Source organism: Eublepharis macularius, chromosome 14 (genome assembly GCF_028583425.1).
Source record: "Eublepharis macularius isolate TG4126 chromosome 14, MPM_Emac_v1.0, whole genome shotgun sequence".
Classification (NCBI taxonomy): Eukaryota; Metazoa; Chordata; class Lepidosauria; order Squamata; family Eublepharidae; genus Eublepharis; species Eublepharis macularius.
Genome location: NC_072803.1, coordinates 59,450,255 through 59,471,085, shown reverse-complemented (window position 1 = coordinate 59,471,085; position 20,831 = coordinate 59,450,255). Strand labels below are relative to the sequence as shown.

The following is a 20,831-nucleotide window of genomic DNA, read 5'->3' as shown; positions in this document are numbered from 1 at the left end:
TGGGATTTTTGCAAGTGTCCCACATTCAGTCATGAAAGTGTTAAATTGTTATTCTGTTTGTTTAGTTAGATAGCTAGTTAGCATAGGAGCACTTAGGCCTTGAATAAATGTTCCCACTATAGAAAGGGAAGTCTTAATGAAGGAATCCAGGATTGTCTATTGGATGTGCCAGTTTATTGGGGGCAATTAGCTAGCAACATAGATTGTTTATTGCTCTTTGTTCAGTCTTAGTTCAGTCTCAGTTTCTAAGTGTCTATCTACTTATTTCCAATGTGCTAATATCAAACTCTGCGACTTTCTTTCCGTTTTTAATTCTCACCACCAACACAAATCCATAGTGAATTCATGACAGAGTTGACATTTGAGCCCAGTACATACTGATTTGTATCTCAATCTCTTACAGTGCAATCCTATGCATAGTTATACTCTTCTAAGTCTATTGACTTCAAGGGGCATAGAAGGGTGTAATTCTTTTTGGGGTTGAGCTGCTAGACACAATGGTTGCATTCATACAGTGCAACAAACCTCTGTTCACAGTGTGTGCTTTTTTCTTTTTAGGGCTTGCTTCCACCCTCCTTCTTCCTCTTGCACGGAGAGTGCAATTGAAAGTTGTCCTGGTTTGGGAAGCTTTGAATCATACTCCAATGACACCCATATATGAGTACCTGGGCATACGTTTTCTCCCCACAAACCGGGGTTCTGAACTGGGGTTAAATCTGCCTCATAATCCGATAAAGTGCTCAGGTGCAACAGTCTACAGTTCTAAATGCAGAGGAGTTAGCCGTGTTAGTCTGTAGTAGCAAAATCAAAAAGAGTCCAGTAGCACCTTTAAGACTAACCAACTGTATTGTAGCATAAGCTTTCGAGAATCACAGTTCTCTTCGTCAGATACATTGTAGCATAAGCTTTCGAGAATCACAGTTCTCTTCGTCAGATGCACGTGTGATTCTCGAAAGCTTATGCTAAAGTAAAGTTGGTTAGTCTTAAAGGTGCTACTGGGCTCTTTTTGATTTGACAGTTCTAAAGCAATAGACCCAATTTATTGCACCGGAGCGCTTTATGGGATTACGAGGCAGATTCCACTCAAATGCCTTTTGAAGTATTCAGTCTTTAAATTGCCGCAAGACTCCTTTGCGATGTGTTGGCTGCAGCGGGCGAGCACGGCCCCTCTCCAGCGGAACGTTTGAAACTGACATCCCTTCGGGTGCCCGCACGCGGTTCCAACGCTTCTCGGTCGGCTCACCGTCGGAGCGCAGCTGCCGCCGCGCCAAGAGCTCCCGGCCCCTGGATGGGCTTTGACACTGAGATTCACACACACACCCTTTCCGATCCATTCTTTCCTTACTGCAGTGCATCTGGAGTCACCCTTCCTTAGAGCAACGTGACTGTTTTCAACTTGAATCCGAGTTTCTTGTTCTCCCCGCTCCGCCCACCCCAGTGCTGAGCACAGCCATTCATCCCCGGTAGCAGGTAACCTTAGATCAGAGGCATCCCTTCAAGTGCACAAACCAGGGTTCTGAACTGGGGTTAAACTGTGGCTTAGAATCTTGGGTTTGTAGCAAAGGAAACTAATTCCAGTTTGCCCAGGCACCTGCATTCAAATGTCACTCTGGGCTATGTACACTGCCCTGAGCAGGCTAAAAGGCTAATAAATAAACGTTCCCTAGCTGTGCCATTTCCACTGTAAAAACAAGCCTAAAATAAAATTAGCCAAAATTCTAGCACTGTGGAAACAAGAAAAGTTCGATTTCCCTCACCCCCGGTTCTCCATGGATTGTGCACTGGGTGACTGACAGCATGTTGCTCGTTAACGAGTTTGACTTCAGACCGCGACCTTCGGAGACTCGACTGCATTTCGCGAACGCTGCTGTTGCCTCCTAACGGCATCTGTTCCCCCCCCTTTTCAGGCTTACGCGGACTACATAGGCTTCATCCTCACGCTGAATGAAGGTGTCAAAGGCAAGAAGCTGACCTGCGAGTACAAAGTCTCTGAGGTGGGTGAATGGATGAGGCTGCCTTATGCAGAGCCGGCCTGTCCGGTGCAGACTTGTCAACTCCAGTCATCAGTGGCTCTCAGACCAGGGAAGGCCTTGCCCGGCACCTGAGATCCTCAAGCCAGAGAAGCTGAGGACGAAACCTGGAATCTTCTGCAAATCAAGCTGAGCCATGTGAATCCTTGTTACTGGTCCTGTGCTGGTTTGGTTTCTGAGCTGCATTCTGGAGATAGAGTCGAGTGACGTGAGGTGCCAAAGCTCCACGCCCTGAGCAATGGAAATCCTGCTCGGTCCCATCCCTCTCTGGCTGTTAGGGCTTCCTCAGGCACACTTTGAATCCTGACACGACAGCCATAGATGATGGGAAAGGAGGCCTATACATTTTTAAAAAGCAAATGAATAATACACTGAGGACTAGAAATCCGTTTCTTCTTCCTTTGGGGGGAAACCCCCTTAGATTCTCAAGCGTTTGAGTTTTGCATCTGTTTCCACTCTGGCTGTGCTGTTGTCGAGTTTGTGCCAGTGCGTCTCCTCTTTCCCATTTTTCTCCTCCAGCGAGTTGTTTTGGCTGAGTCTGACTCCCCTGTAGTAAAGCTGCACAGATTGAAATAGCCCCCTGAGTCATGTTGCACAGATATGTGGCCAAATAAATGTGTGCGGTGGAGGAGGAAAGTGCCATCAAGTCATAGCTGACTTATGGCAACACCTGCTGGGGTAATCAAGGCAAAAGAGGCAGAGAGCCAGTTTGGTGTAGTGGTTAAGAGTGGCAGGACTCTAATCTGGAGAACCAGGTTTGATCTCCCACTCCTCTGCTTGAAACCAGCTGGGTGACCTTGGGTCAGTCGCAGCTTCCTGGAGCTCTCTCAGCCCCACCCACCTCGCAGGGTGTTTTGTTGTGGGGATAATAATAACATACTTTGTAAACTGCTCTGAGTGGGCATTAAGTTGTCCTGAAGAGCGGTATATAAATCAAATGTTGTTGTTATTATAAAAGACTACTAGTGGTGGTTTGCCATTGGCTGCCTCTGCAACCCTGGTCTTCTCTAGAGTTCTCCCATCCAATTAATAACCAAGGCTGACTTAACTTCTGAGATTTGACGAGATTGGGCTTGCCCGGGCCAATAATGTGTAGGAAAGTACATTCGTGTGCATATCAATAATGGGCTGATACACATGCAGTCCTTTGAACCTTGAGTCTTGGTGAGAAAGGCAGACTATAAATAAAAAAATAAATCTCAAACCATGATTTAAGAGCTCAGTAGCTAGCCAGAGGATTGACCATGCCCTCCCATCAGCCATCCCCTCTCTGGCATGAATCCCTGAGCCTGTCTGCTGAGAGTTTCACCATGGCTGTAGGTTATATCCACCCAGGGATTCAGTTACAGTTAATTCAGATAATGGGTTTACATCTTCACCAGGATTTGAATCGGGTTTTCACACTCTGGTTAAATGGGGAACTTGATTGCCATCAGCAACAGGCAAGCTTGGTGCAGTATTACCCCAACCTGTGGTTTAGGCTTTGGGGGAGGGCAGGGGAAACGGTTGCCGAAGAGGTAGAATGAAGTAAGCATCATTCTCACCACGGATACTGTGGAAGCATGATCTCTGCAGTAGCTCACCCCATGGGTGGGGGGTGGTAGGCAGATTGGTAATCGGCCTCCCTGTAAGCTGCTGCATGATGTTTTTGAGCCCCTCGTTTAATCCAGAATGGAGTCAGAGATGCCAAGCCAACGCAGCCCCTCCTCCATGCATCCCACTACAGCTCCTGCGTCCATTATCCCCTGGCAAGCCGCCTGATTTTAATAAGCCCCTCTTCTTCCAGTCCCAGACAAGCCAGCGGCATGCTCCTTTAATTATTTATCGAGGAGAGTGAGCCGCAGCTGTTCCACTCGCCTGGCTGTCTGTGGCTGGTCTCTGGTCTCTTAATCTTTTTCCCAAAGCAAAGGGGAGAAGATGCGTGACTGCTGTTCCTGTTCCCCCCCCCCCCCAAGGCAGAGAAGTGGGATGGGGAGGGGCGGGGGAGGCTGTCTCTTGCCAACCGTTCTTCTAGCTGGCACTGATCCCTGCGCTTGGGTTCCAAATGAGGAGCCTGAGCCACTGCTCCAACAGGAAAGGATGGCTCACTGGGGGGCCTTTTGTTATTTAACCCGAAGGGCTGCCCTGCTCAGTGGACCCAAGAGTGGCTGTGCGGTGCCTTCCTGCTGGGGACTGCCAGTCCCGAGCGCCACCCAGATGCCCGTGATACAAGCATCCTGATATAGGCTGAATGTTGCCCTGCTGGAGTGGAGACGCGTGGCACGTTGTTTTAGAGCTTTAGACTAGCATTTGGGAGCCCCCAGTTCAGCTCCCTGCGAAAAATCGAAATGACCTTCGGCCAGTTGCTCTCTCGTGGCCTAACCGACTTCACAGGGTTGATTTGAAGTTTGAAATAACGAAGTAAAATGAAGTACTAAAAGAAAGGACAGACTTGTCTTGAATCTCACTATTTTAGGGCCAGGCTAGGAATGGCTGTGGAGGATCCATGCCTTTAAACCCGATCAAATAGGAAGAGCAAGCCGGGTAGTCTTGGGGCAACTTCTCTAAAGGCCACACTCCTCGCTGCAACGGATGCGATCTCTCACAAGAACAGAATGGGGACTGATCCAAAGAATTTAGTTGTCGTAGGTGCTGGTTCAGTGAAGGGTGGGGTCTGCCATAGGAGGAGTGGCCGTTCACCCCGTGCCACATACTTGCTGTTAAAGTCACACACACACACCCCACACTCTTCCCATACGATCGGGGCAAATCCTGGTTTTAAATGCACAGGTCTTGGCCCTGGGTTTAATGGGATGTGTGCTTCGGTGTTGGCATTATAAGAACATGCAAAGAGTTTTGTGGACTCGGACCACCCTCTGCCTTGGCCAGTTTCTGTGAGCTGCTACAAAGATGATGGCTTTCCCTGCTGGTTTTTTTTTTGGTCTGCAGCCTTTGGTGTTTGGAGGTGGACTGCCTATAGACAAGGAGGTTCTCTTTGCTAACCTGGCCAATAGCCATTGTTTGAGCCTGTCCTCCTGTGAACTAATCAGAGCGTTTTGTTTTAAATCCATCCAGGCTAATGGCTGTCACCATATCTTGTGGTCAGAATGTGACTCATATGTCGTTTATAATTTATTACGTTTTATAGGCAGCAGATCCAAACATTTCTTCTTATCTGGGCTTTTAATTAAAAGGGTTGATCTGTTTAATATTGTTTTTAGTCTGCTTCTAGCTTGAGGACTGTTTTATGAGTCTCGTTTTTAAGCTGATCAATGTTTTCTGCTTTTTTTTATGCTCTGGGAGGGCTTCAATAGTTTATTAATCATTATCCACTTCTATGGTATGTTATGTTTTTACACTGGTTTACTTTGTAAGCTGCCTCAAGCAAATTCTTTGGAGAGGCGGCATAGAAATGTCCTAAATAAATCAACGATGGTTTATTCAGGGGAAGCCAGACAGAGTGAGAGTCTCACCTCTTTAGATCTTACTTTGGTGAACTTCCACTCCTTTGTGGATTTTCTTTCATGTGCCCCCCACCCCCGCTCAGCTCATAGCTTAGCAGACCGCTGATGCCTCCAGAGGCAGCATGTGTTCTGTGTGTATAAGATGCTGGCTTCCAGATAGCTAACGCGCTGCCTTTCTCAACCCAGATCGTAAAAGATGCAGAGGAGTTAGCCGTGTTAGTCTGTGGTAGCAAAATCAAAAAAAGTCCAGTAGCACCTTTAAGACTAACCAATTTTATTGTAGCATAAGCTTTCGAGAATCAAGTTCTCTTCGTCAGATGCCTGATACAGAGACTGTATCAGAGACTGTATCAGAGACTGTATCAGAGACTGTTCTCATCTGACGAAGAGAACTTGATTCTCGAAAGCTTATGCTACAATAAAATTGGTTAGTCTTAAAGGTGCTACTGGACTCTTTTTGATTTTGCAGATCGTAAAAGGGATCCTTACTCACAGTTTTAGCCAGCGAACGAGGCATGGTTCAAACATAAGCAAGATACATCTTTATTGGTCCAGATTTGTTGTAGACAAGCGGTAAATTCGTTATAACTGTCGCATCCTTGCTTGAGGGGAAGCGTCCCAACAAAGGGAGGAAGAGGACCATCAAGGTTTAACACCTTCACAGGAAGCCTACAATAAACTTCTATATTGGAGGGGGGACTACAATTCCCATGAGTACCAATTGTTAAAAGGACAGCACATAGTTCTGACTACACAGATACTGAGGCTTTCTAAGCTGTGTGCACATAAGAGACAGCAGCTCTTGGCTGGACTGCGCCTCCCCATCACTCTCTCCTCCTCTGGCAATGCTTCAAGGGCTAGAAAGTTGCTGGGCTCGGCAGTTTCCCATCCCTCCTCCCACGAGCGGAGTGATAGATTGAACTTCGGCTCAGGAGACCCGAGCATTTCTCCCGGGTGGTGCCTCCAGCAAAGTCAAAGCTTCTATTTTTGCCCTCTTTGTTCTTGCCGGGTGGAGGATTCCTTTCTGGAGGAGCTGCACGGGAAGCGGCGTTTAGCGCTGCTGCTCTGATTTGGGTGTGGAAAGCCCAAAATTCATAGCTAGGGGCGGGGTAAGAGAATGAATCCTTTGTGGGGGATAGTTACTTAAAATATTTATAAGCTTGCTTTTCTCCTGGCAAAATAGAATCCCAGCCTGGCTTTTTCTTTTCCTTTTTGGGTGGGTTTGTGCTATAATTATTTACAGATGGAAGAGCTTTGCCACTTTGGAATCCCTTTCTGGAGGGGGGAGGCAGGGCACAGATGTTGTCATGAATAAGGAATCCTCAACCGTATCGTTCTAAAACACGAGGGCTGCATTTTTCAGGACTACTTAGCACTTCCCATACTGCTTCCGACCATGGAAAGTGCCCCAGAAGAGAAGGCCCTAGAGGTAAACCTCTCTGATAGCAGAACGGAATTGCGGGTTCTGACCCACAATGATCCCCGTATTATAGGTGCAGAGAGCACAAGTGTGTGTGTGTGGGGGGGGGGGGTCTTGGTGTGTGAGTGTTGCTGGTTAACCTATAAAGCCCTAAACAGCCCAGAGCCTCAGCATCCAAAGGGCTGGCTGTCTTCTCCTTTGTGAACCTGTCTGTTGGTTGAAATCATCGATCAGCACCCAGCTCGTGATTCTCCCACTTTCAGAAGTTAGGTTGGAGGGCAGGGTGGGGGGGCTACCAGAAACGGCCTTTTCTGTTGTGGCATCTTGACTACTTGCTGTTATTAATAGACACATGCAGGGCTTTTTTTCAGGGGGAACGCAGGGGAACGGAGTTCCGGCACCTCTTGAAAATGGTCACATGGCTGGTGGCCCCGCCCCCTGATCTCCAGACAGAGGGGAGTTGAGATTGCCCTCTCAACTCCCCTCTGTCTGGAGATCAGGGGGCGGGGCCACCAGCCATGTGACCATTTTCTCCGAGGGCAACCCACTGAGTTCCACCACCTCTTTTCCCAGAAAAAAATCCCTGTACACATGGTAAATGTTTAGGTGGGTTTTAGTAATTAGAACTACTTCTTGATTCTCCTCTGCCTTTCATGTTACTATTTTGATTGCTATGTGTGAGTTTAGGCTTTTAAAAATTTTTGGTATTGGTTCTTAACCTTGAATAAGCCCTCTTGGACACAGGGAAGTAATGTTTTAATTAGGATTACCAATCTTCAGGCGGGGCCTGGTGTTCTCCTGAAACTACAACTGCTTTCCAGGTTACTGAGATAAATTTCTCTGGAGGAAATGACATCTTTGGAGGGTGGGCCTTATGACATCACATCCCTGCTAAGCTCCCTCCTTTTCTTTTAAACTGATTAAAGCTCCTTGACTAAAAGTCTTGAGCAGTCAAAACCCATCTGTTGAATGACACATCTCAACAGAACACTAAACCAATAAAAGGATCTCGCAACTGCAAGGGTAAAATTCAGAGGTCTGTCAGATAAAAGGAGTAAAACTAACTCGCATTGAGACAGAGCTGAAAACCCTCAGGCACAAAATCATGTGCTCAGATAATCCCTTTCTTGGATATTCTTCTTAATATAAGACTTACCAGCTGCAAATTCCAGGCCCTGGATGGTTTCAGGATTTAGTCCAATCAGATAGAGTTTGAATCAAGAGTCTTGAACCAAGTAGATTTATGAGAATCTACTTTCAATAGCGATAGGTATCCAGAGTTGCTATAGAGCAGTTTAAGACACAAATTGAAGGCCAGTTGCCAAGCTTTGGCTTCCAAAAATGGTTGACCCAGTTCTGCTCATATGAACACACCAGCTACAGATTTTGGTGTATTGGTTAGCTTACGAAGGAAGCAAAGGGAAATCTAAAGATCCCTTAACAGATTGGAGCCAAATGGCTGCCCCCCAAAAGCGGAATAGGTACAATTTTCATATTAAAAGCCTGGATTGCCCTGAGTAAATACTGTCCTCCGTGGTACCTTAAAAAATTTAGAATTCCACCAGTATAAGGTCCTGCTTTTTCAGCATTGCTTTGTGGTGAGCGAACCAGTTCAAATTATGTGTGAAGACTGTTCCCAGATATGTAAATTGCTTCACTTGTTGGATTATGATATTATCTATGGACCATTGAAATAAGGGAGAATTCCTTTTCCTCTAATTTCTAAGACTTCAGAGTGCCAGTAATTGGCAAAACTATTCGTTAGTCTCTGGAGAGTGGGACAGCAAAACTGCATCATCAGCATATAATAAAAACAGGATCTCTAAACCAGCAAGAGAGGGAGGATGACAATTTTTGTAAAGGGGGCTAGGTAAGTCATTTAAATATAAGTTAAATAAAAACGGGGCTATCAAACATCCCTGCCAGACTCCCTTGTCAATAGAGAAACTTTTAGACAAACCTCCTGCTACATTTTATTGGACTTGAGCACTCTGATCAATATGAAGATTTTCTATCAAACATAGTAATCGTCAATCCATGGTGGTTTCCCTTAATTTATTCCAGAGTTTTGATCTGGAAATACTGTCAAATGCTCCCTTGAGATCCATAAAGGCTGCATAAAGAACTCCTTCCGGAAGTAAAATGTTATTTTTCAATTAAATGAAAAAGAGTCAGACAGTGATCGAGAAGGGAGGAACCTCTTTTGAAACCTGTTTGCTCCTAGCCTAAGATGTTATTAGTTTCCGTCCATTCTCATAAGTTATCTAATAGATAAGAAGAGTAAAGTTTGTCTAAATAAGATAATAAAGAGGTTGGAAGGTAGCATGCGGGGTCCGAGCGAGACCCTGTTTTACAAATGGGGACTATGATAGTCTGTTTCCACGTATGTGGAATGATACCGGAGGCATTTACCATGCTGAAAACCGGGGCTAAAACTTCAGCCCACCAAGTGGGATTAACTTTAAATATCTAATTTGGAATTAAATCTGCACCCGGGGATTTTACCTGCGTGCAGTTGGGAAATGAGGTGTTCAACTACTTTAGGAGTGACTGGGGGCCAGATAGGAAAACGATCAGGGGGAGTGGTTAAGACTAAGAGTGAGTTAAACTCTATTGAGGAAAATGAAGAACGGAAGTAGTTAACCCAGGTAGATGATGAAATACCAAAGGGGATGTTGTGATAAACCTTCAATCCTGAATTTACAATTGACCAAAATGCAGATCTTTGGCAGCTACACTTAATTGTTTCCAACCTTTTCAGGTGAAGTTGTGTTTATGATAAGCCCGCAAGGATTTATAATACTTTTTGATGCCAACAATTCACTCAGGGGCCCATGATCATTTTTCTTGGTTGTTGGGGGTTTTCCGGGCTGTATAGCCGTGGTCTTGGCATTGTAGTTCCTGACGTTTCGCCAGCAGCTGTGGCTGGCATCTTCAGAGGTGTAGCACCAAAAGACGTCAGGAACTACAATGCCAAGACCACGGCAATACAGCCCGGAAAACCCCCAACAACCATCGTTCTCCGGCCGTGAAAGCCTTCGACAATACATCATTTTTCTTCTTAAATTCTCTAGACTTCCGTTTTAGTTCTTTTTCAATCTGTTTGCATTCGCTGCCAAACCGTGGGTTTCAGTGTTTTACCCTGGGTAGGCAGCTTTTCTATGTATTAGGCCTAATGTATATTGGTTCAAAAACTTTAAACATCTCAGCAAGAATATGGAGAGAATCTGCAGAGGCTGATAATAACTTAGCTGAGCTCCCTGTCTTCTCTAAACTCCACCCTTCCAAGGCAATGCCCCCAAATGTTCAGGAATTTGCCAAGCCAGAGTTGACAATCCTGGTGTGGTTAAAGAAGGAGGTGGAGGGGCTACAAAGCAAAGGCCGTCAAAATCTACAAGGGATATTTTGTCCTACTTATGCCACTGCGTGCCGAATAGTGGAGGCTGCGCCTAGAGTGGTTGCCAAATACGTCTGTGCAAGACTGAAAGAAGGGAGGGTGCTTTCAGAGTTGCCCCTGAGGGTGGGTGGTGGGGGCTGCATGCTGTGTTTGTTCCCCTTCTTCCTGCCTGAATGACCCACTTCCATTTCTCTCGCATTAGCCAATAGAAAAGCTGGTAGCTCTCCTGAACACACTCGACAGGTGGATTGACGAGACCCCGCCAGTGGACCAACCATCTCGTTTTGGGAACAAGGCCTTCCGGACTTGGTATGCCAGACTAGACCAGGTAGGTAAAAGCGGGAGGGTCAAATAGAGACGCCACGTTCAGCCTTCTGCACTGGGTTCCGGGGACTTTTGTTAATGATGTTGCAAAGTTTCATTTGGTCCTTCTGTTGTGTTCGAAAGGGAGATGGGCTTTAACAGTTGCTGCTTCTGACATTTATTTGCTTCATTTATACCCCACTTTTCTCCTCCATGGGGACCCAAAGTGGCTTCCATCATTCTCCTCTCCTCTGTTGTATCTTCACAACAGCCCAATGAGGTAGTTAGGCTGAGAGTGTGCGACTAGCCCAAGGTCTCCCCATGAGTTTCTGTGGCAGACACATGACATGCTAGCTTTCTGTGTGCAGGGAAGGTTTTGCATGTCCAAGCCCATCCCTTGCTCTCTGAAGGGGTGCAGTCCAGCAAGACTTGCTCGTTTGATTCTGCTGGTTGTGTAGCTCGGTGCTGACGTGTAATGAAATATTAGCTCTTTCTCCGGAATGTATATAGAAGATGGAGACAGCACTTGTCCAACTGTTATATATTTACATAGGAGCTCTGAAAGTTCAGCTAGGACAAAGAACTGTAATAGCGATCCCTTAAAAGTGTGCTCTGTCTTGTTTGTGCCTGGTGCGTGCGAAAGTGGTGCAGCCCTCTCTAAAAACAGGGAAAAGCTTGGGGGGGGGGCCTCAGATTTCTTCTTGCCGTGGGGAAGCTGGCGACAGTGAAGTCTGAGAACTTACCTTAACCTTCCCACTGTGCGGTTGTTGTTGTTTTTTAGGGAGCAGAAAACCTGGTAGCCACAGTGATCCCCAAACAGCTGGCAGAAGCAGTGCCCGAGGTGGCCGTCTACCTAAAGGAAGCCGTGGGTAACTCCACCCGCATTGACTACGGCACAGGTATCCACCTGCCAGCATCTTGATCTTTTTGTGGGGGGCAAGCCACCCCCTGGGACCTTCTTAAGCCTACTGCTTGCCTGAGGGGCTCTTTGCTGGTGTGGCTGGGTTGCTCAGCTGTTCCCTGCTGCTGTAGGGTTGCTGGTAAGAGTTGCTTCCTAGAGAGGAAGAAGTCCTCCTCTATGCAAAAGCCAGTTGCTTCTGGGGAAGGAATGGAGGGGACCTACTTCCGTAAGCTTTCATAAAGGAGCTTCTCAAAGATTGGCACAGATTCTCAAGCTGTGCTCTCCTCCGTCACTTCTAGATCCATCTCCTTCTGGGAGCCCCCTTCCCTTCCAGCAGCCACTAATGTTGCTGTCCGAGGAAGGCGAGATGGTAGCCGGGCATCCCTTGGTCATGCCTGGCTCCAGCTGAGCTGAGAATTCCCTCCCCTGGGAATCTTCATACTGCATTTCAGTATTGCTTTGTAATGTTTTGCTATTATTTATGCAAACTGTTTTGGGATACCAGTTTGAGCAGCTTAAACATACCATGCATAAATCAGCCAGTCAGTTTGCTGCCAGTATGTGGCGGAGTCCATTTGTGTCAATGGCAAAGGCACCCCTGCTCCTAGTTCTGCACTGAGATTGGCTTCTCACTGAGCTGGCACCCTGTGCCTGGTTAGCGCAGCTTCAGGTTGCTCACACGATTCAGTGTGCCGCTATTTAAAAAGAAATCAGCTATATCCCGGCACATGGTAAGTTAGCATGTCAGAGAAGGGATGCTTCCTTTGTAGGAATCACTGTATGTAGTTCCCGTTTGCAGAGAGAAGTTGAGCTTAAGAATGACTTCTTCAGTGAGAAGCAGGCTGAGGTCCTCCAGCTACGAGATACAAGTGGTGCACTGTGGGTCAAGCGGCGCAGAGGGCAATCTCAACTCCCCTCTGTCTGGAGATCAGGGGGTGGGGCCACCAGTCATGTGACCATTTTCTCCGAGGGCAACCCACTGAGTTCCACCACCTCTTTTCCCAGAAAAAAAGCCCTGCATAAATCTTCCGACTTTATCCTTACAGCAACCCTGTGAAGTAGGCCATGTTGGGTGCCAAGAACCCCCAATGTCCTTCACGGCAGAGGGCCAAACTAGATACTGTGTCTGCTACGAGTGGGTTCAGGTTGCCTGAATGGTTTTACAGACAGATGTGATGTTGTGGAGCTAACGTTCCCAAGTGCTTTGAGGCCCAATTGGTCTCAGTAATATGTTCCAAGGATGACGACTAAAACTCCCCCGCCCCCTCCACGCCACACTGCTGAGCTGATTCAAACCCTGGAGCACTAGGGAATGTTAGTTCCTCAATACCACATCTGATTGTAAAACAGGTTAGAGAATCTGGACCTGACTCGTGGCAGGTGTAACATTCAGCATCGAGATTTGGCCTCGTTTTATCTGCTCGTAGTGTAACCCTTTAACCACTATCCTATGCTAGCTCTCTGGGTGTATCAGATAAAGTCGAACTGTCGCTAGACAGAGATCTGAGGAGAGTCTGCTTGACCAGCAGATATAAAAAAGCAATGACTCTTAAAATCGCTGCTGCAGATGGGACGAGAATAAGCATATTTTTGAAAAGCAGAAATAAACGCATGATGAAGCATGGTGCATAACTTCGGCTGGTCAGCAGAGGGTGCTGCTGCCATTGGCTGTGGGTCTCTTGGTTGTTTCCAGTCTGATTCTCTTGTTCCTCTTTACTGTGTGTGTATTAGACCCCCAAGAGATGCTCTTAAGAGAGCCACTTCTAGATATTCTCCATTCTGTTCCTTTTAAAGGAAGGAGGTCTCTTGGATTCACCACAGTAATTGGAACTCTCTGATCCAGGAATTTAGTTGGGTTCCCTTACTGCAGGCTTTCCAGTGGCAATTAGAGACTTCTTTTTTAAAAGAAGGTCTTTTAATAAAAATCTTATCCTTGTCCCATGGCACAGAGTGGTAAGCAGCAGTACTGCAGCCCAAGCTCTGCTCACGACCTGAGTTCGATCCTGGCAGGAGCCGGGTTCAGGTAGCCTGCTCAAGGTTGACTCAGCCTTCCATCCTGCTCAAGGTTGACTCAGCCTTCCATCCTTTCGAGGTTGGCAAAATGAGTACCCAGTTTCCTAGGGGTAAAGTGTAGATGACTGGGGAAGGCAATGGCAAACCACCCCGTAAAAAGTCTGCCAAGAAAATGTCAGGATGCGACGTCCCCCCATGGGTCAGTAATGACTCGGTGCTTGCACAGGGGACTACCTTTACCTTTTTTATCCCTGGATTAATCTTTCACAATTGTATTGTTACCATTTATGATTGTCTTTGTGCTTTTCTGTTGCTGTGCGCTGCTTTGGAGCATAGGGAAAAGCCATAGGTATTCTAAATTGATACACGTGGAAGTTTATACAATATAAAAATATTTAATGGGACTTGGTAAATCACAATGCAGTCGTCTGCTGTTACTCCAGTAAGGCTACTCAAATCAATGGGTTACTGTGCATAGGGAGACTCTTCCCAATACATGGTTATTAAAAAACAACAACCCAAAACCTCCTTCGGGCAAAACTATATGAACAGTCACCAATCAATGTTTTTAAATACGAGAACTGGCACAATGACGAGTAAAAAAGCGGGGGGAGGAAGAGTCTGGTTTTAAGGAACTGAACACTCCCCACCCCCAGTTTGTCTCTCTGCACCCCATGTGTTTTCTCCAGTATTGGGAGTTTGGCTGCAAGAGAGGTGCTTGGGAAAGAGGCTGTACAGAAGTAAGTGGTGTGTGTTTGGGGGGGGGGGGTTGAGGTCAAATGCCCCCACCTGCTGACCTCATCTTGCTCCTTAAATGGGAGGAACATGAAATTAAAGGCTCTTCGTCAGACTCCTCATCCCTTCTGTTACCATTTTAGATGGTGATCTTCATGGGGACAACAACCAGTTTGTGTGTACCTCTTTGCAATATGAAACTCTGTCAGGTCCAATATGCATACGTGGTAGACTGATCAAGCTTGCCAGTGCTGAAAACAGTTAACAGTGGAGCATAAAATGGCACAGAAGGGTCAGCGTTCAAACTGATAGCACAGCCAGAGTGGAAACAGCAAAGTTACTCCAGTCTAAGCCGATTGATTTCAATGGACTTAGATTGGAGTATCTCTGCTTATGATTTATGATTATATGGTCAAGCAGGTGGAGACCCCAATCAGCAAATAACAGAGGAGAAGCCTTGGAAAATTTAAAAAAAAATTCAGCCTGGACAAGTTGATTTGGCACCAGTCAGAGAGATTTGGGGGGAGGCATTCTATAAATATGGTGCTGCAACAGAAAAGGCCCTGATTTACCCCAGAAAGTAGGAGTGCATGGAGCAGGAATTCTGATGATGACCTCAAAGCTGGGGCAGGCTTTTACAGGAACAGGTTATCCTTTAGGTCCTTTAGGTCCCCACCTGTTTAGGCCTTCAAAGGTATGCACCAACATTTTGAACTAAGCCTGGAAATGAATGGGCAGCCAGCAAGTTCTTAAAGTATGGAGAAGAAGAATTACCCGTTGTCAGCACCCAAAGGCAGTCTTGATGTTGCTTTCTGAACTGTCTTCAAGGGCAGCCCCACCTAGAGCATATTGCAGTAGCTTAGCTTGAAGATGATTTTGTGAATCTGACTATGCTTGAAGGCATCATATAATTCTAAAGTGTCACTGATCTTCGGATTGAACTTCTCCCTGTTCACCTCTTCTGTCATTTTTTCCCTCAGGTCACGAAGCTGCCTTTGCTGCCTTCCTATGTTGCCTCTGCAAAATTGGTGTTCTCCGGGTAGATGACCAGTTGGCCATTGTCTTCAATGTGTTCAACAGGTAAAGCCACTGGGAGTGGGAAAGCCAAAGGGGGAAGACCTGAGAGAGTTGTCTGTGCGGTGCCCCAGAATGCAACCAGTGGAGTCCCCAAACCTTCCCGGTGAACTCTGCATAGATTTAATCACACGCCTGCCTGTTAACAGTGGACTGGGTGATGGGGTGAGATGTTTTTAAAAGACCCCAAATGAAGCACTTGGACGAGGGCAGCCAGCCCCCTGCACTCGTGGCCATCGCTGCATCCTGTGGCAGGGACTTCCCTAATAGTTCCTCTTTTTAAAAGTCTGTTGCTGGAGTTCAGGGTGTGGCTCTGGGTCTCGAATGAGGCATGTTACGGCAGCCAGGTTGCCTTTGCATTCCCACCCACTCTTTGCAATCATACCTTGTGATATCAATAGGACTTGCTTTCAAGTGTGTCAAAGGCCACATGTGCTGTGCCAAGTACCAAGGAAGTGTGGGATCTAGTGCTGAGTAAAGAAGCCCCCCCTCATCAGAATCAGTGCTCTCGATTGGGAGGAAGTTCCTCCCAAACCACTTTTCTAGCCCTCACGACTGAGGAAGGAGGGCCTGAAAACGTGCAACTTGAGGCCTGTTAAAATCTTTGCATGGGGAAAGTTCACAGGAATGATGGCCTTGCATGGCGAAACCCTTGAGTAGCCCATCAGGTGGGCAGTGCTGTCTCCTGTGGTCCCAGAGAAGAACACTCTGCTTCTTGGAGAAACCCTCTGGTGTCTGTCTGGTGCAGTCCAGCCTCCAGGTTGAACTGTCAGCCTGCCTTCTCCGTCTCCTCCTTCTTGATTCCATCCTTTTCCTCTCCCAGATCTTGATCAGTCCATCATTGCTAACGGACAGGAAGTGTTGTTATTTCTGGGCAGCCAATGAACAGTTTTGCATTGTACCACAGGTGCCCGTTATCACTGGGGGGAAAGAAGGTCGGTGGCATTGACTTTGCTGGCCATACCACGGAGATATGATTCTTTTTGTCCTCAGGTATTTGGAAGTTATGCGGAAACTCCAAAAAACCTACAGAATGGAACCAGCTGGCAGTCAAGGAGTCTGGGGTCTGGATGACTTCCAATTCCTACCCTTCATCTGGGGCAGCTCACAACTGATAGGTAAGGAGGCCAGGCTTCCTCCTCCTAACCAGGACTGGATCTATGCTGTTCCAGTTTTTTTCTTTAAAATTTCTTAACCCTTTTGCAGTTTACAAACAACACATGCTTGTATTCTGTTTTGATGTGTTCCCTTTTTGTCAAGGGTTTTTTGCACTCTTTAAACTTGCTTGCTGAAAGCCCGCCAGTTCAAATAACGGAGGACTTGATCAGGAAACAGAGATTCCCCAGTTGGTGGAGTTAAAGTGAAGGATGCTTCTTTATGTCCTTTGAGCACGTTTTTGATACACAAATGCCACGGGCAGAGTGTGCGCTCTTGGTGGATTTTAGAAATGGTAATGGGGACAGTAGCGGTCAGTTCACGTGACCATTGTAACATGGTGATGAGAAGTAGATGAAGGATGAATGAGCCTTCTCTGCCTTCAGTGCAAATATAACGCAGCCCATTTCTCGACCTTGGTGAAGTGGCTGGAGATGGGGCCCATCTCCTGCATGAAGTTCTTCCCTGCCTATTTCCTTACTTGGCTGATAGTGACTGATTAACTCTAGTGAGTTCTAGCTAGCTACTGTGGTATAGTCTAATGACTATGACCAGGGCTTTTTTTCTGGGAAAAGAGGTGGTGGAACTCAGAGGGTTGCCCTCGGCGAAAATGGTCACATGGCCGGTGGCCCCGCCCCCTGATCTCCAGACAGAGGGGAGTTGAGATTGCCCTCCGTGCCGCTGGAGCAGCACGGAGGGCGATCTCAACTCCCCTCTGCCTGGAGATCAGGGGGCGGGGCCACCGGCCATGTGACCATTTTCAAGAGGTGCCAGAACTCCATTCCACTGCGTTCCCATTGAAAAAAAGCCCTGGCTACGACTAAGGAAACCCAGGTTCAAATACCCACTATGCCATGAAGCCAGCTGCATAATCTTGGAGCAGTCACATGCCGTCATCCTAATTTGCATCCCAGGAACATGTGAATCATGCCGAATTGGGCCACTGGTCCATACAGCTTTGCTCAGGCCCACTGGTCTTGGGCAGAGCAGAGAAAAACTTGCCAGCTGAGATCCATTTTTTAAAAAAAATCGCAGATGCGAGGGATTGAACCTGCAACCTTCTGCATGCAAAACATGCACCTCCTCATATTGAAGACATGTCGCTGCCTTTATATAAGATCAGGCCATTGATCTTCTGCTGATTAGGCGAAAGCTCTCCCCAACCTCACACAGTTGTCGTGGATGAAATGGAGGGTATCTTTGTTTGTCTCTTGCCTTGAAAACCCCCTGCAGAGATCGTGTCAAGTCAGCTACGACTTGACAGCACTTTCCACCATCACCAAGGTAGATGATGTGCAAAATAAAAATGCAGGAGATGAGGTTGATAAAACGTGGGGTTCCCTGCTCGCCCGCAGTCAAAACCAGGATTCTGTGCTTGTTAAAAATAATGGTGAAAAAGCGAATTGCGATTCCGTCAGGCAATCAAGTGATGTTCGTGCTTACGCGAACCAGTTCCCATAGCTGATGGAAAGATGCCCTACAATGAGGTGTTCCTTTTCCAGATCACCCAAACCTGGAGCCTCGGCATTTCGTTGATGAAAAGGTGGTGAACGAAAACCACAAGGACTACATGTTTCTGGAGTGTATCCTGTTTATCACAGAGGTGAGCGTGGGAGCATTGTTGCCTTGTTTTTGGTTTCTCACTTTCCGTACTTTAACCTTTTGTTGATTTGGTCAAATAGGATATTAGAAAAACACCAGCAATCCTTACCTCCTCAACCTTAAGCGCGTTCCTTCTCAGAGCTAACCCCATACATGTTCTGATTGACTAGGCTTAGGTGGGGCGGTGAGCGGGGATTGAGCGGGAGTGTAATGTTTAGAGTGTTGGGGCTGGATAGGGGAGGCCTGGGCCCAAACCCCCATTCTCCTTAGGAAGCTCACAGCACAAATTGGGATTGGTCGTTCTCTCCTGGCCTACCTCATAGCCTTGTTGGGAGAGTAAAATGGAGGAGGGGAGAACTGGGTTTGTTCCCTTCTGCTCCTTCAGCAAGGAGCAGGAGAAAAATTGGATGGATGGCTAGTAGTCCAGTGGCCAATCTAACTTGAAACGGTCTTTAAAAAAAATTGGGATGGTTACCTCTTTGTAAGAATCTTGTTTCTCATGTGTGGTGAATACTGTCTTTGGGGAAGGGCTGTAAAGACGCCTCTGGTTATTTCTTGGTGGGTAGAGGCTACTGTCTGAAAAAAGGGAGCCGTAGATTCATACTGCTTGTGGAAATGAAGAGGTGTTTTGATTTGGGGTCGGGTTAGAATCCTGAATCATCAAAGGGTGTTTGTATCCTTTAATTCTTTGTTTTAGTTAAGACAGGATATCTTGGGCAGATGCCTCTCCACCCACCCGTTTTTAAACCCTCTGAGATCGGCTCCTTGTAGGCCTAGAATTGCTTCCGCACAGAGGTTCTGCTGTGCCTCCCTCGCCTCTCACTGCGGCGGCGTTTGTGCTTCTGCATGACACTGTCCAGGCAATCGTCCACCTTCAAGGTTTTCCCTGCTCCACTGTGTTCTCTCAAACATGCTTTGGTATGATTTTTTTCCTGAAAGATCATACTTAAAGCGGATTAGTATTGGTGTGGGCAGAAAGGTGTGAATTTTTGGATCTCCCTACCCACGTCTGGTACCGTTCTCCTCCCCTCGAATCCACCATTGGCAGGCTTTTTGTTGGCTTTTTAAAAAGCCAGTAATAGGTATTGTCGCTAGAGCATCATAACATTATAGCACTAAAACTATTGATTGTTTTAAAGCTGGCTGGAAGGGAGCATACAGTTGGTGCAAGTGGATATCATGGGGAAGCAACCTAACTAGCTTTACAGCTGAAAGGTCTTGCAGTATGGAAATATTCCCTACTCTCTGTTTACCTTCCAGTAATTAACAGGAGCCTTGTGTCACCTTAAAGCGCAATAGATTTATGGTGACATCAGTTTTTGTGGACTAGTCTCACTTCATCAAACGCATGTACACTTGACTACAGATGGAAAGTTATCAAGAACTGGGTTAAAAGGCTATGGAATGCAAGAAAAACACAGTGTGACCTTATGTAACAGTCAGACATTCAAAACAAGCACAAGAGACCATTCGCAATAGAAGTCACTGGTGACTGGTGACAACATAGCCTTCATAGATCTGGTAGGCTGAGTCTCAGATGAGAAATGCCTGGACTTTATTCATGTCCTAGGAAATGCAGTCAAATTTCTTTCTGAACTAGACTTTAGTCCACAAAAGCTGATGCCACGATAAATTTGTTAGTCTTCCTGGTGCTACAAGGTGGCTGTTGGGTTTTTTTTGCCACAACAGACCGACTGCGACTACCCTTCTGGGATTCGCTTCTATTAAGTCATGCCCCGTTGCTTCTTGTGCTGTGGTGTTAATCCCGAGCAGCATCAAGTTTCCCTCCTCTTCCACCCAAGGTCGTTTCTGTTGTAGCAAGCGGAAGGTGACACTGCTAACCTCCGGAGTGAATCCCTCCCAGAAAAGCAAGAAAAGCAAAATGAGGTCACAGATCCTGAGCCCCTGACCCAAACACAGTCTGTACAAAGGGCTTGCTAAGCCTCCTGTTTTGACTCTCCACCCATGACCGCAAAATCAGGGCTTGTCAAGCACAGGGTAGGCTATAAAGCATAGCTCACGGGCCCTGTTTTGACTTGTTACTACTTGGAGCAGCTGGGTTTAGGCTACCCTACAACCAAGCTGCACAACTGATAATGCTCCTCTGCTCTGACAGCATGTTTGTTGCACTTTGAAGTTCCACGCTGACTTGTTCTGAATCTCTTCTTAAAGACAGCGCATGCTGGTACTTGCTCAAGAAAGGTTACTGGGTAAGGTGGAGCATTGATGCTCTCAGCAGAACGGTCTTATGTGTTCCATAAGCAATTCCACCTGTTCCTGCTTCCTTTTTTCCAACTTCTCGTGGGCTTTGCTCCGTAACTTTTCCTCATAGGTTTTATTCCAGGGTGAGGCGCAGTTTGGATTCCCAAACTTAACTCTTGTAGCTCCACCTAGTGGCCAGTAAATTGTTTTACAGCACCGTCGGGTAAACAAACTGTGCCCTTTCAATGCCACGTTTAGTTTTTGGCTACATTTAGATGTTAAAGGCTTTCAGAATCAGGCTAACCTAACCTCTCAGGTTTAACTCTAATCTGCATGTTGTCAGGTTGTTTACTGCTGTGGAAGATAACAGCTACATTAGCCCGGAACATCCTGAAATCAGGAAGGACAAGAAAATTAAGAGAAAATGAAAATGTATTTTTACATTGGCCTTGGTCAAAAGGTGAATCCTTTTTAAGTGGAATCACTGGGAAATTACGAAATGCAAACCTGAGGTTTTTAAGTCTCTCCCTGTCCCCGAGCAGAGGGACTCCCCCCA

The 20,831-nt window shown here is 46.6% G+C and overlaps 1 protein-coding gene across 2 annotated transcripts in view; it reads left to right on the top strand.

Moving 5' to 3' along the window:
* The window catches only part of PTPA (protein phosphatase 2 phosphatase activator), a 41,357-nt gene that overhangs the window by 7,096 nt on the left and 13,430 nt on the right, over positions 1-20,831 (top strand). For both annotated transcript variants that reach the window (XM_054998182.1, XM_054998181.1), the window contains exons 3-8: positions 1,908-1,994; positions 10,493-10,618; positions 11,375-11,492; positions 15,223-15,322; positions 16,310-16,434; positions 17,974-18,074. In XM_054998182.1, the coding sequence (XP_054854157.1) occupies positions 1,908-1,994; positions 10,493-10,618; positions 11,375-11,492; positions 15,223-15,322; positions 16,310-16,434; positions 17,974-18,074 (657 nt within the window). The remainder of the gene's footprint in view (positions 1-1,907; positions 1,995-10,492; positions 10,619-11,374; positions 11,493-15,222; positions 15,323-16,309; positions 16,435-17,973; positions 18,075-20,831) is intronic.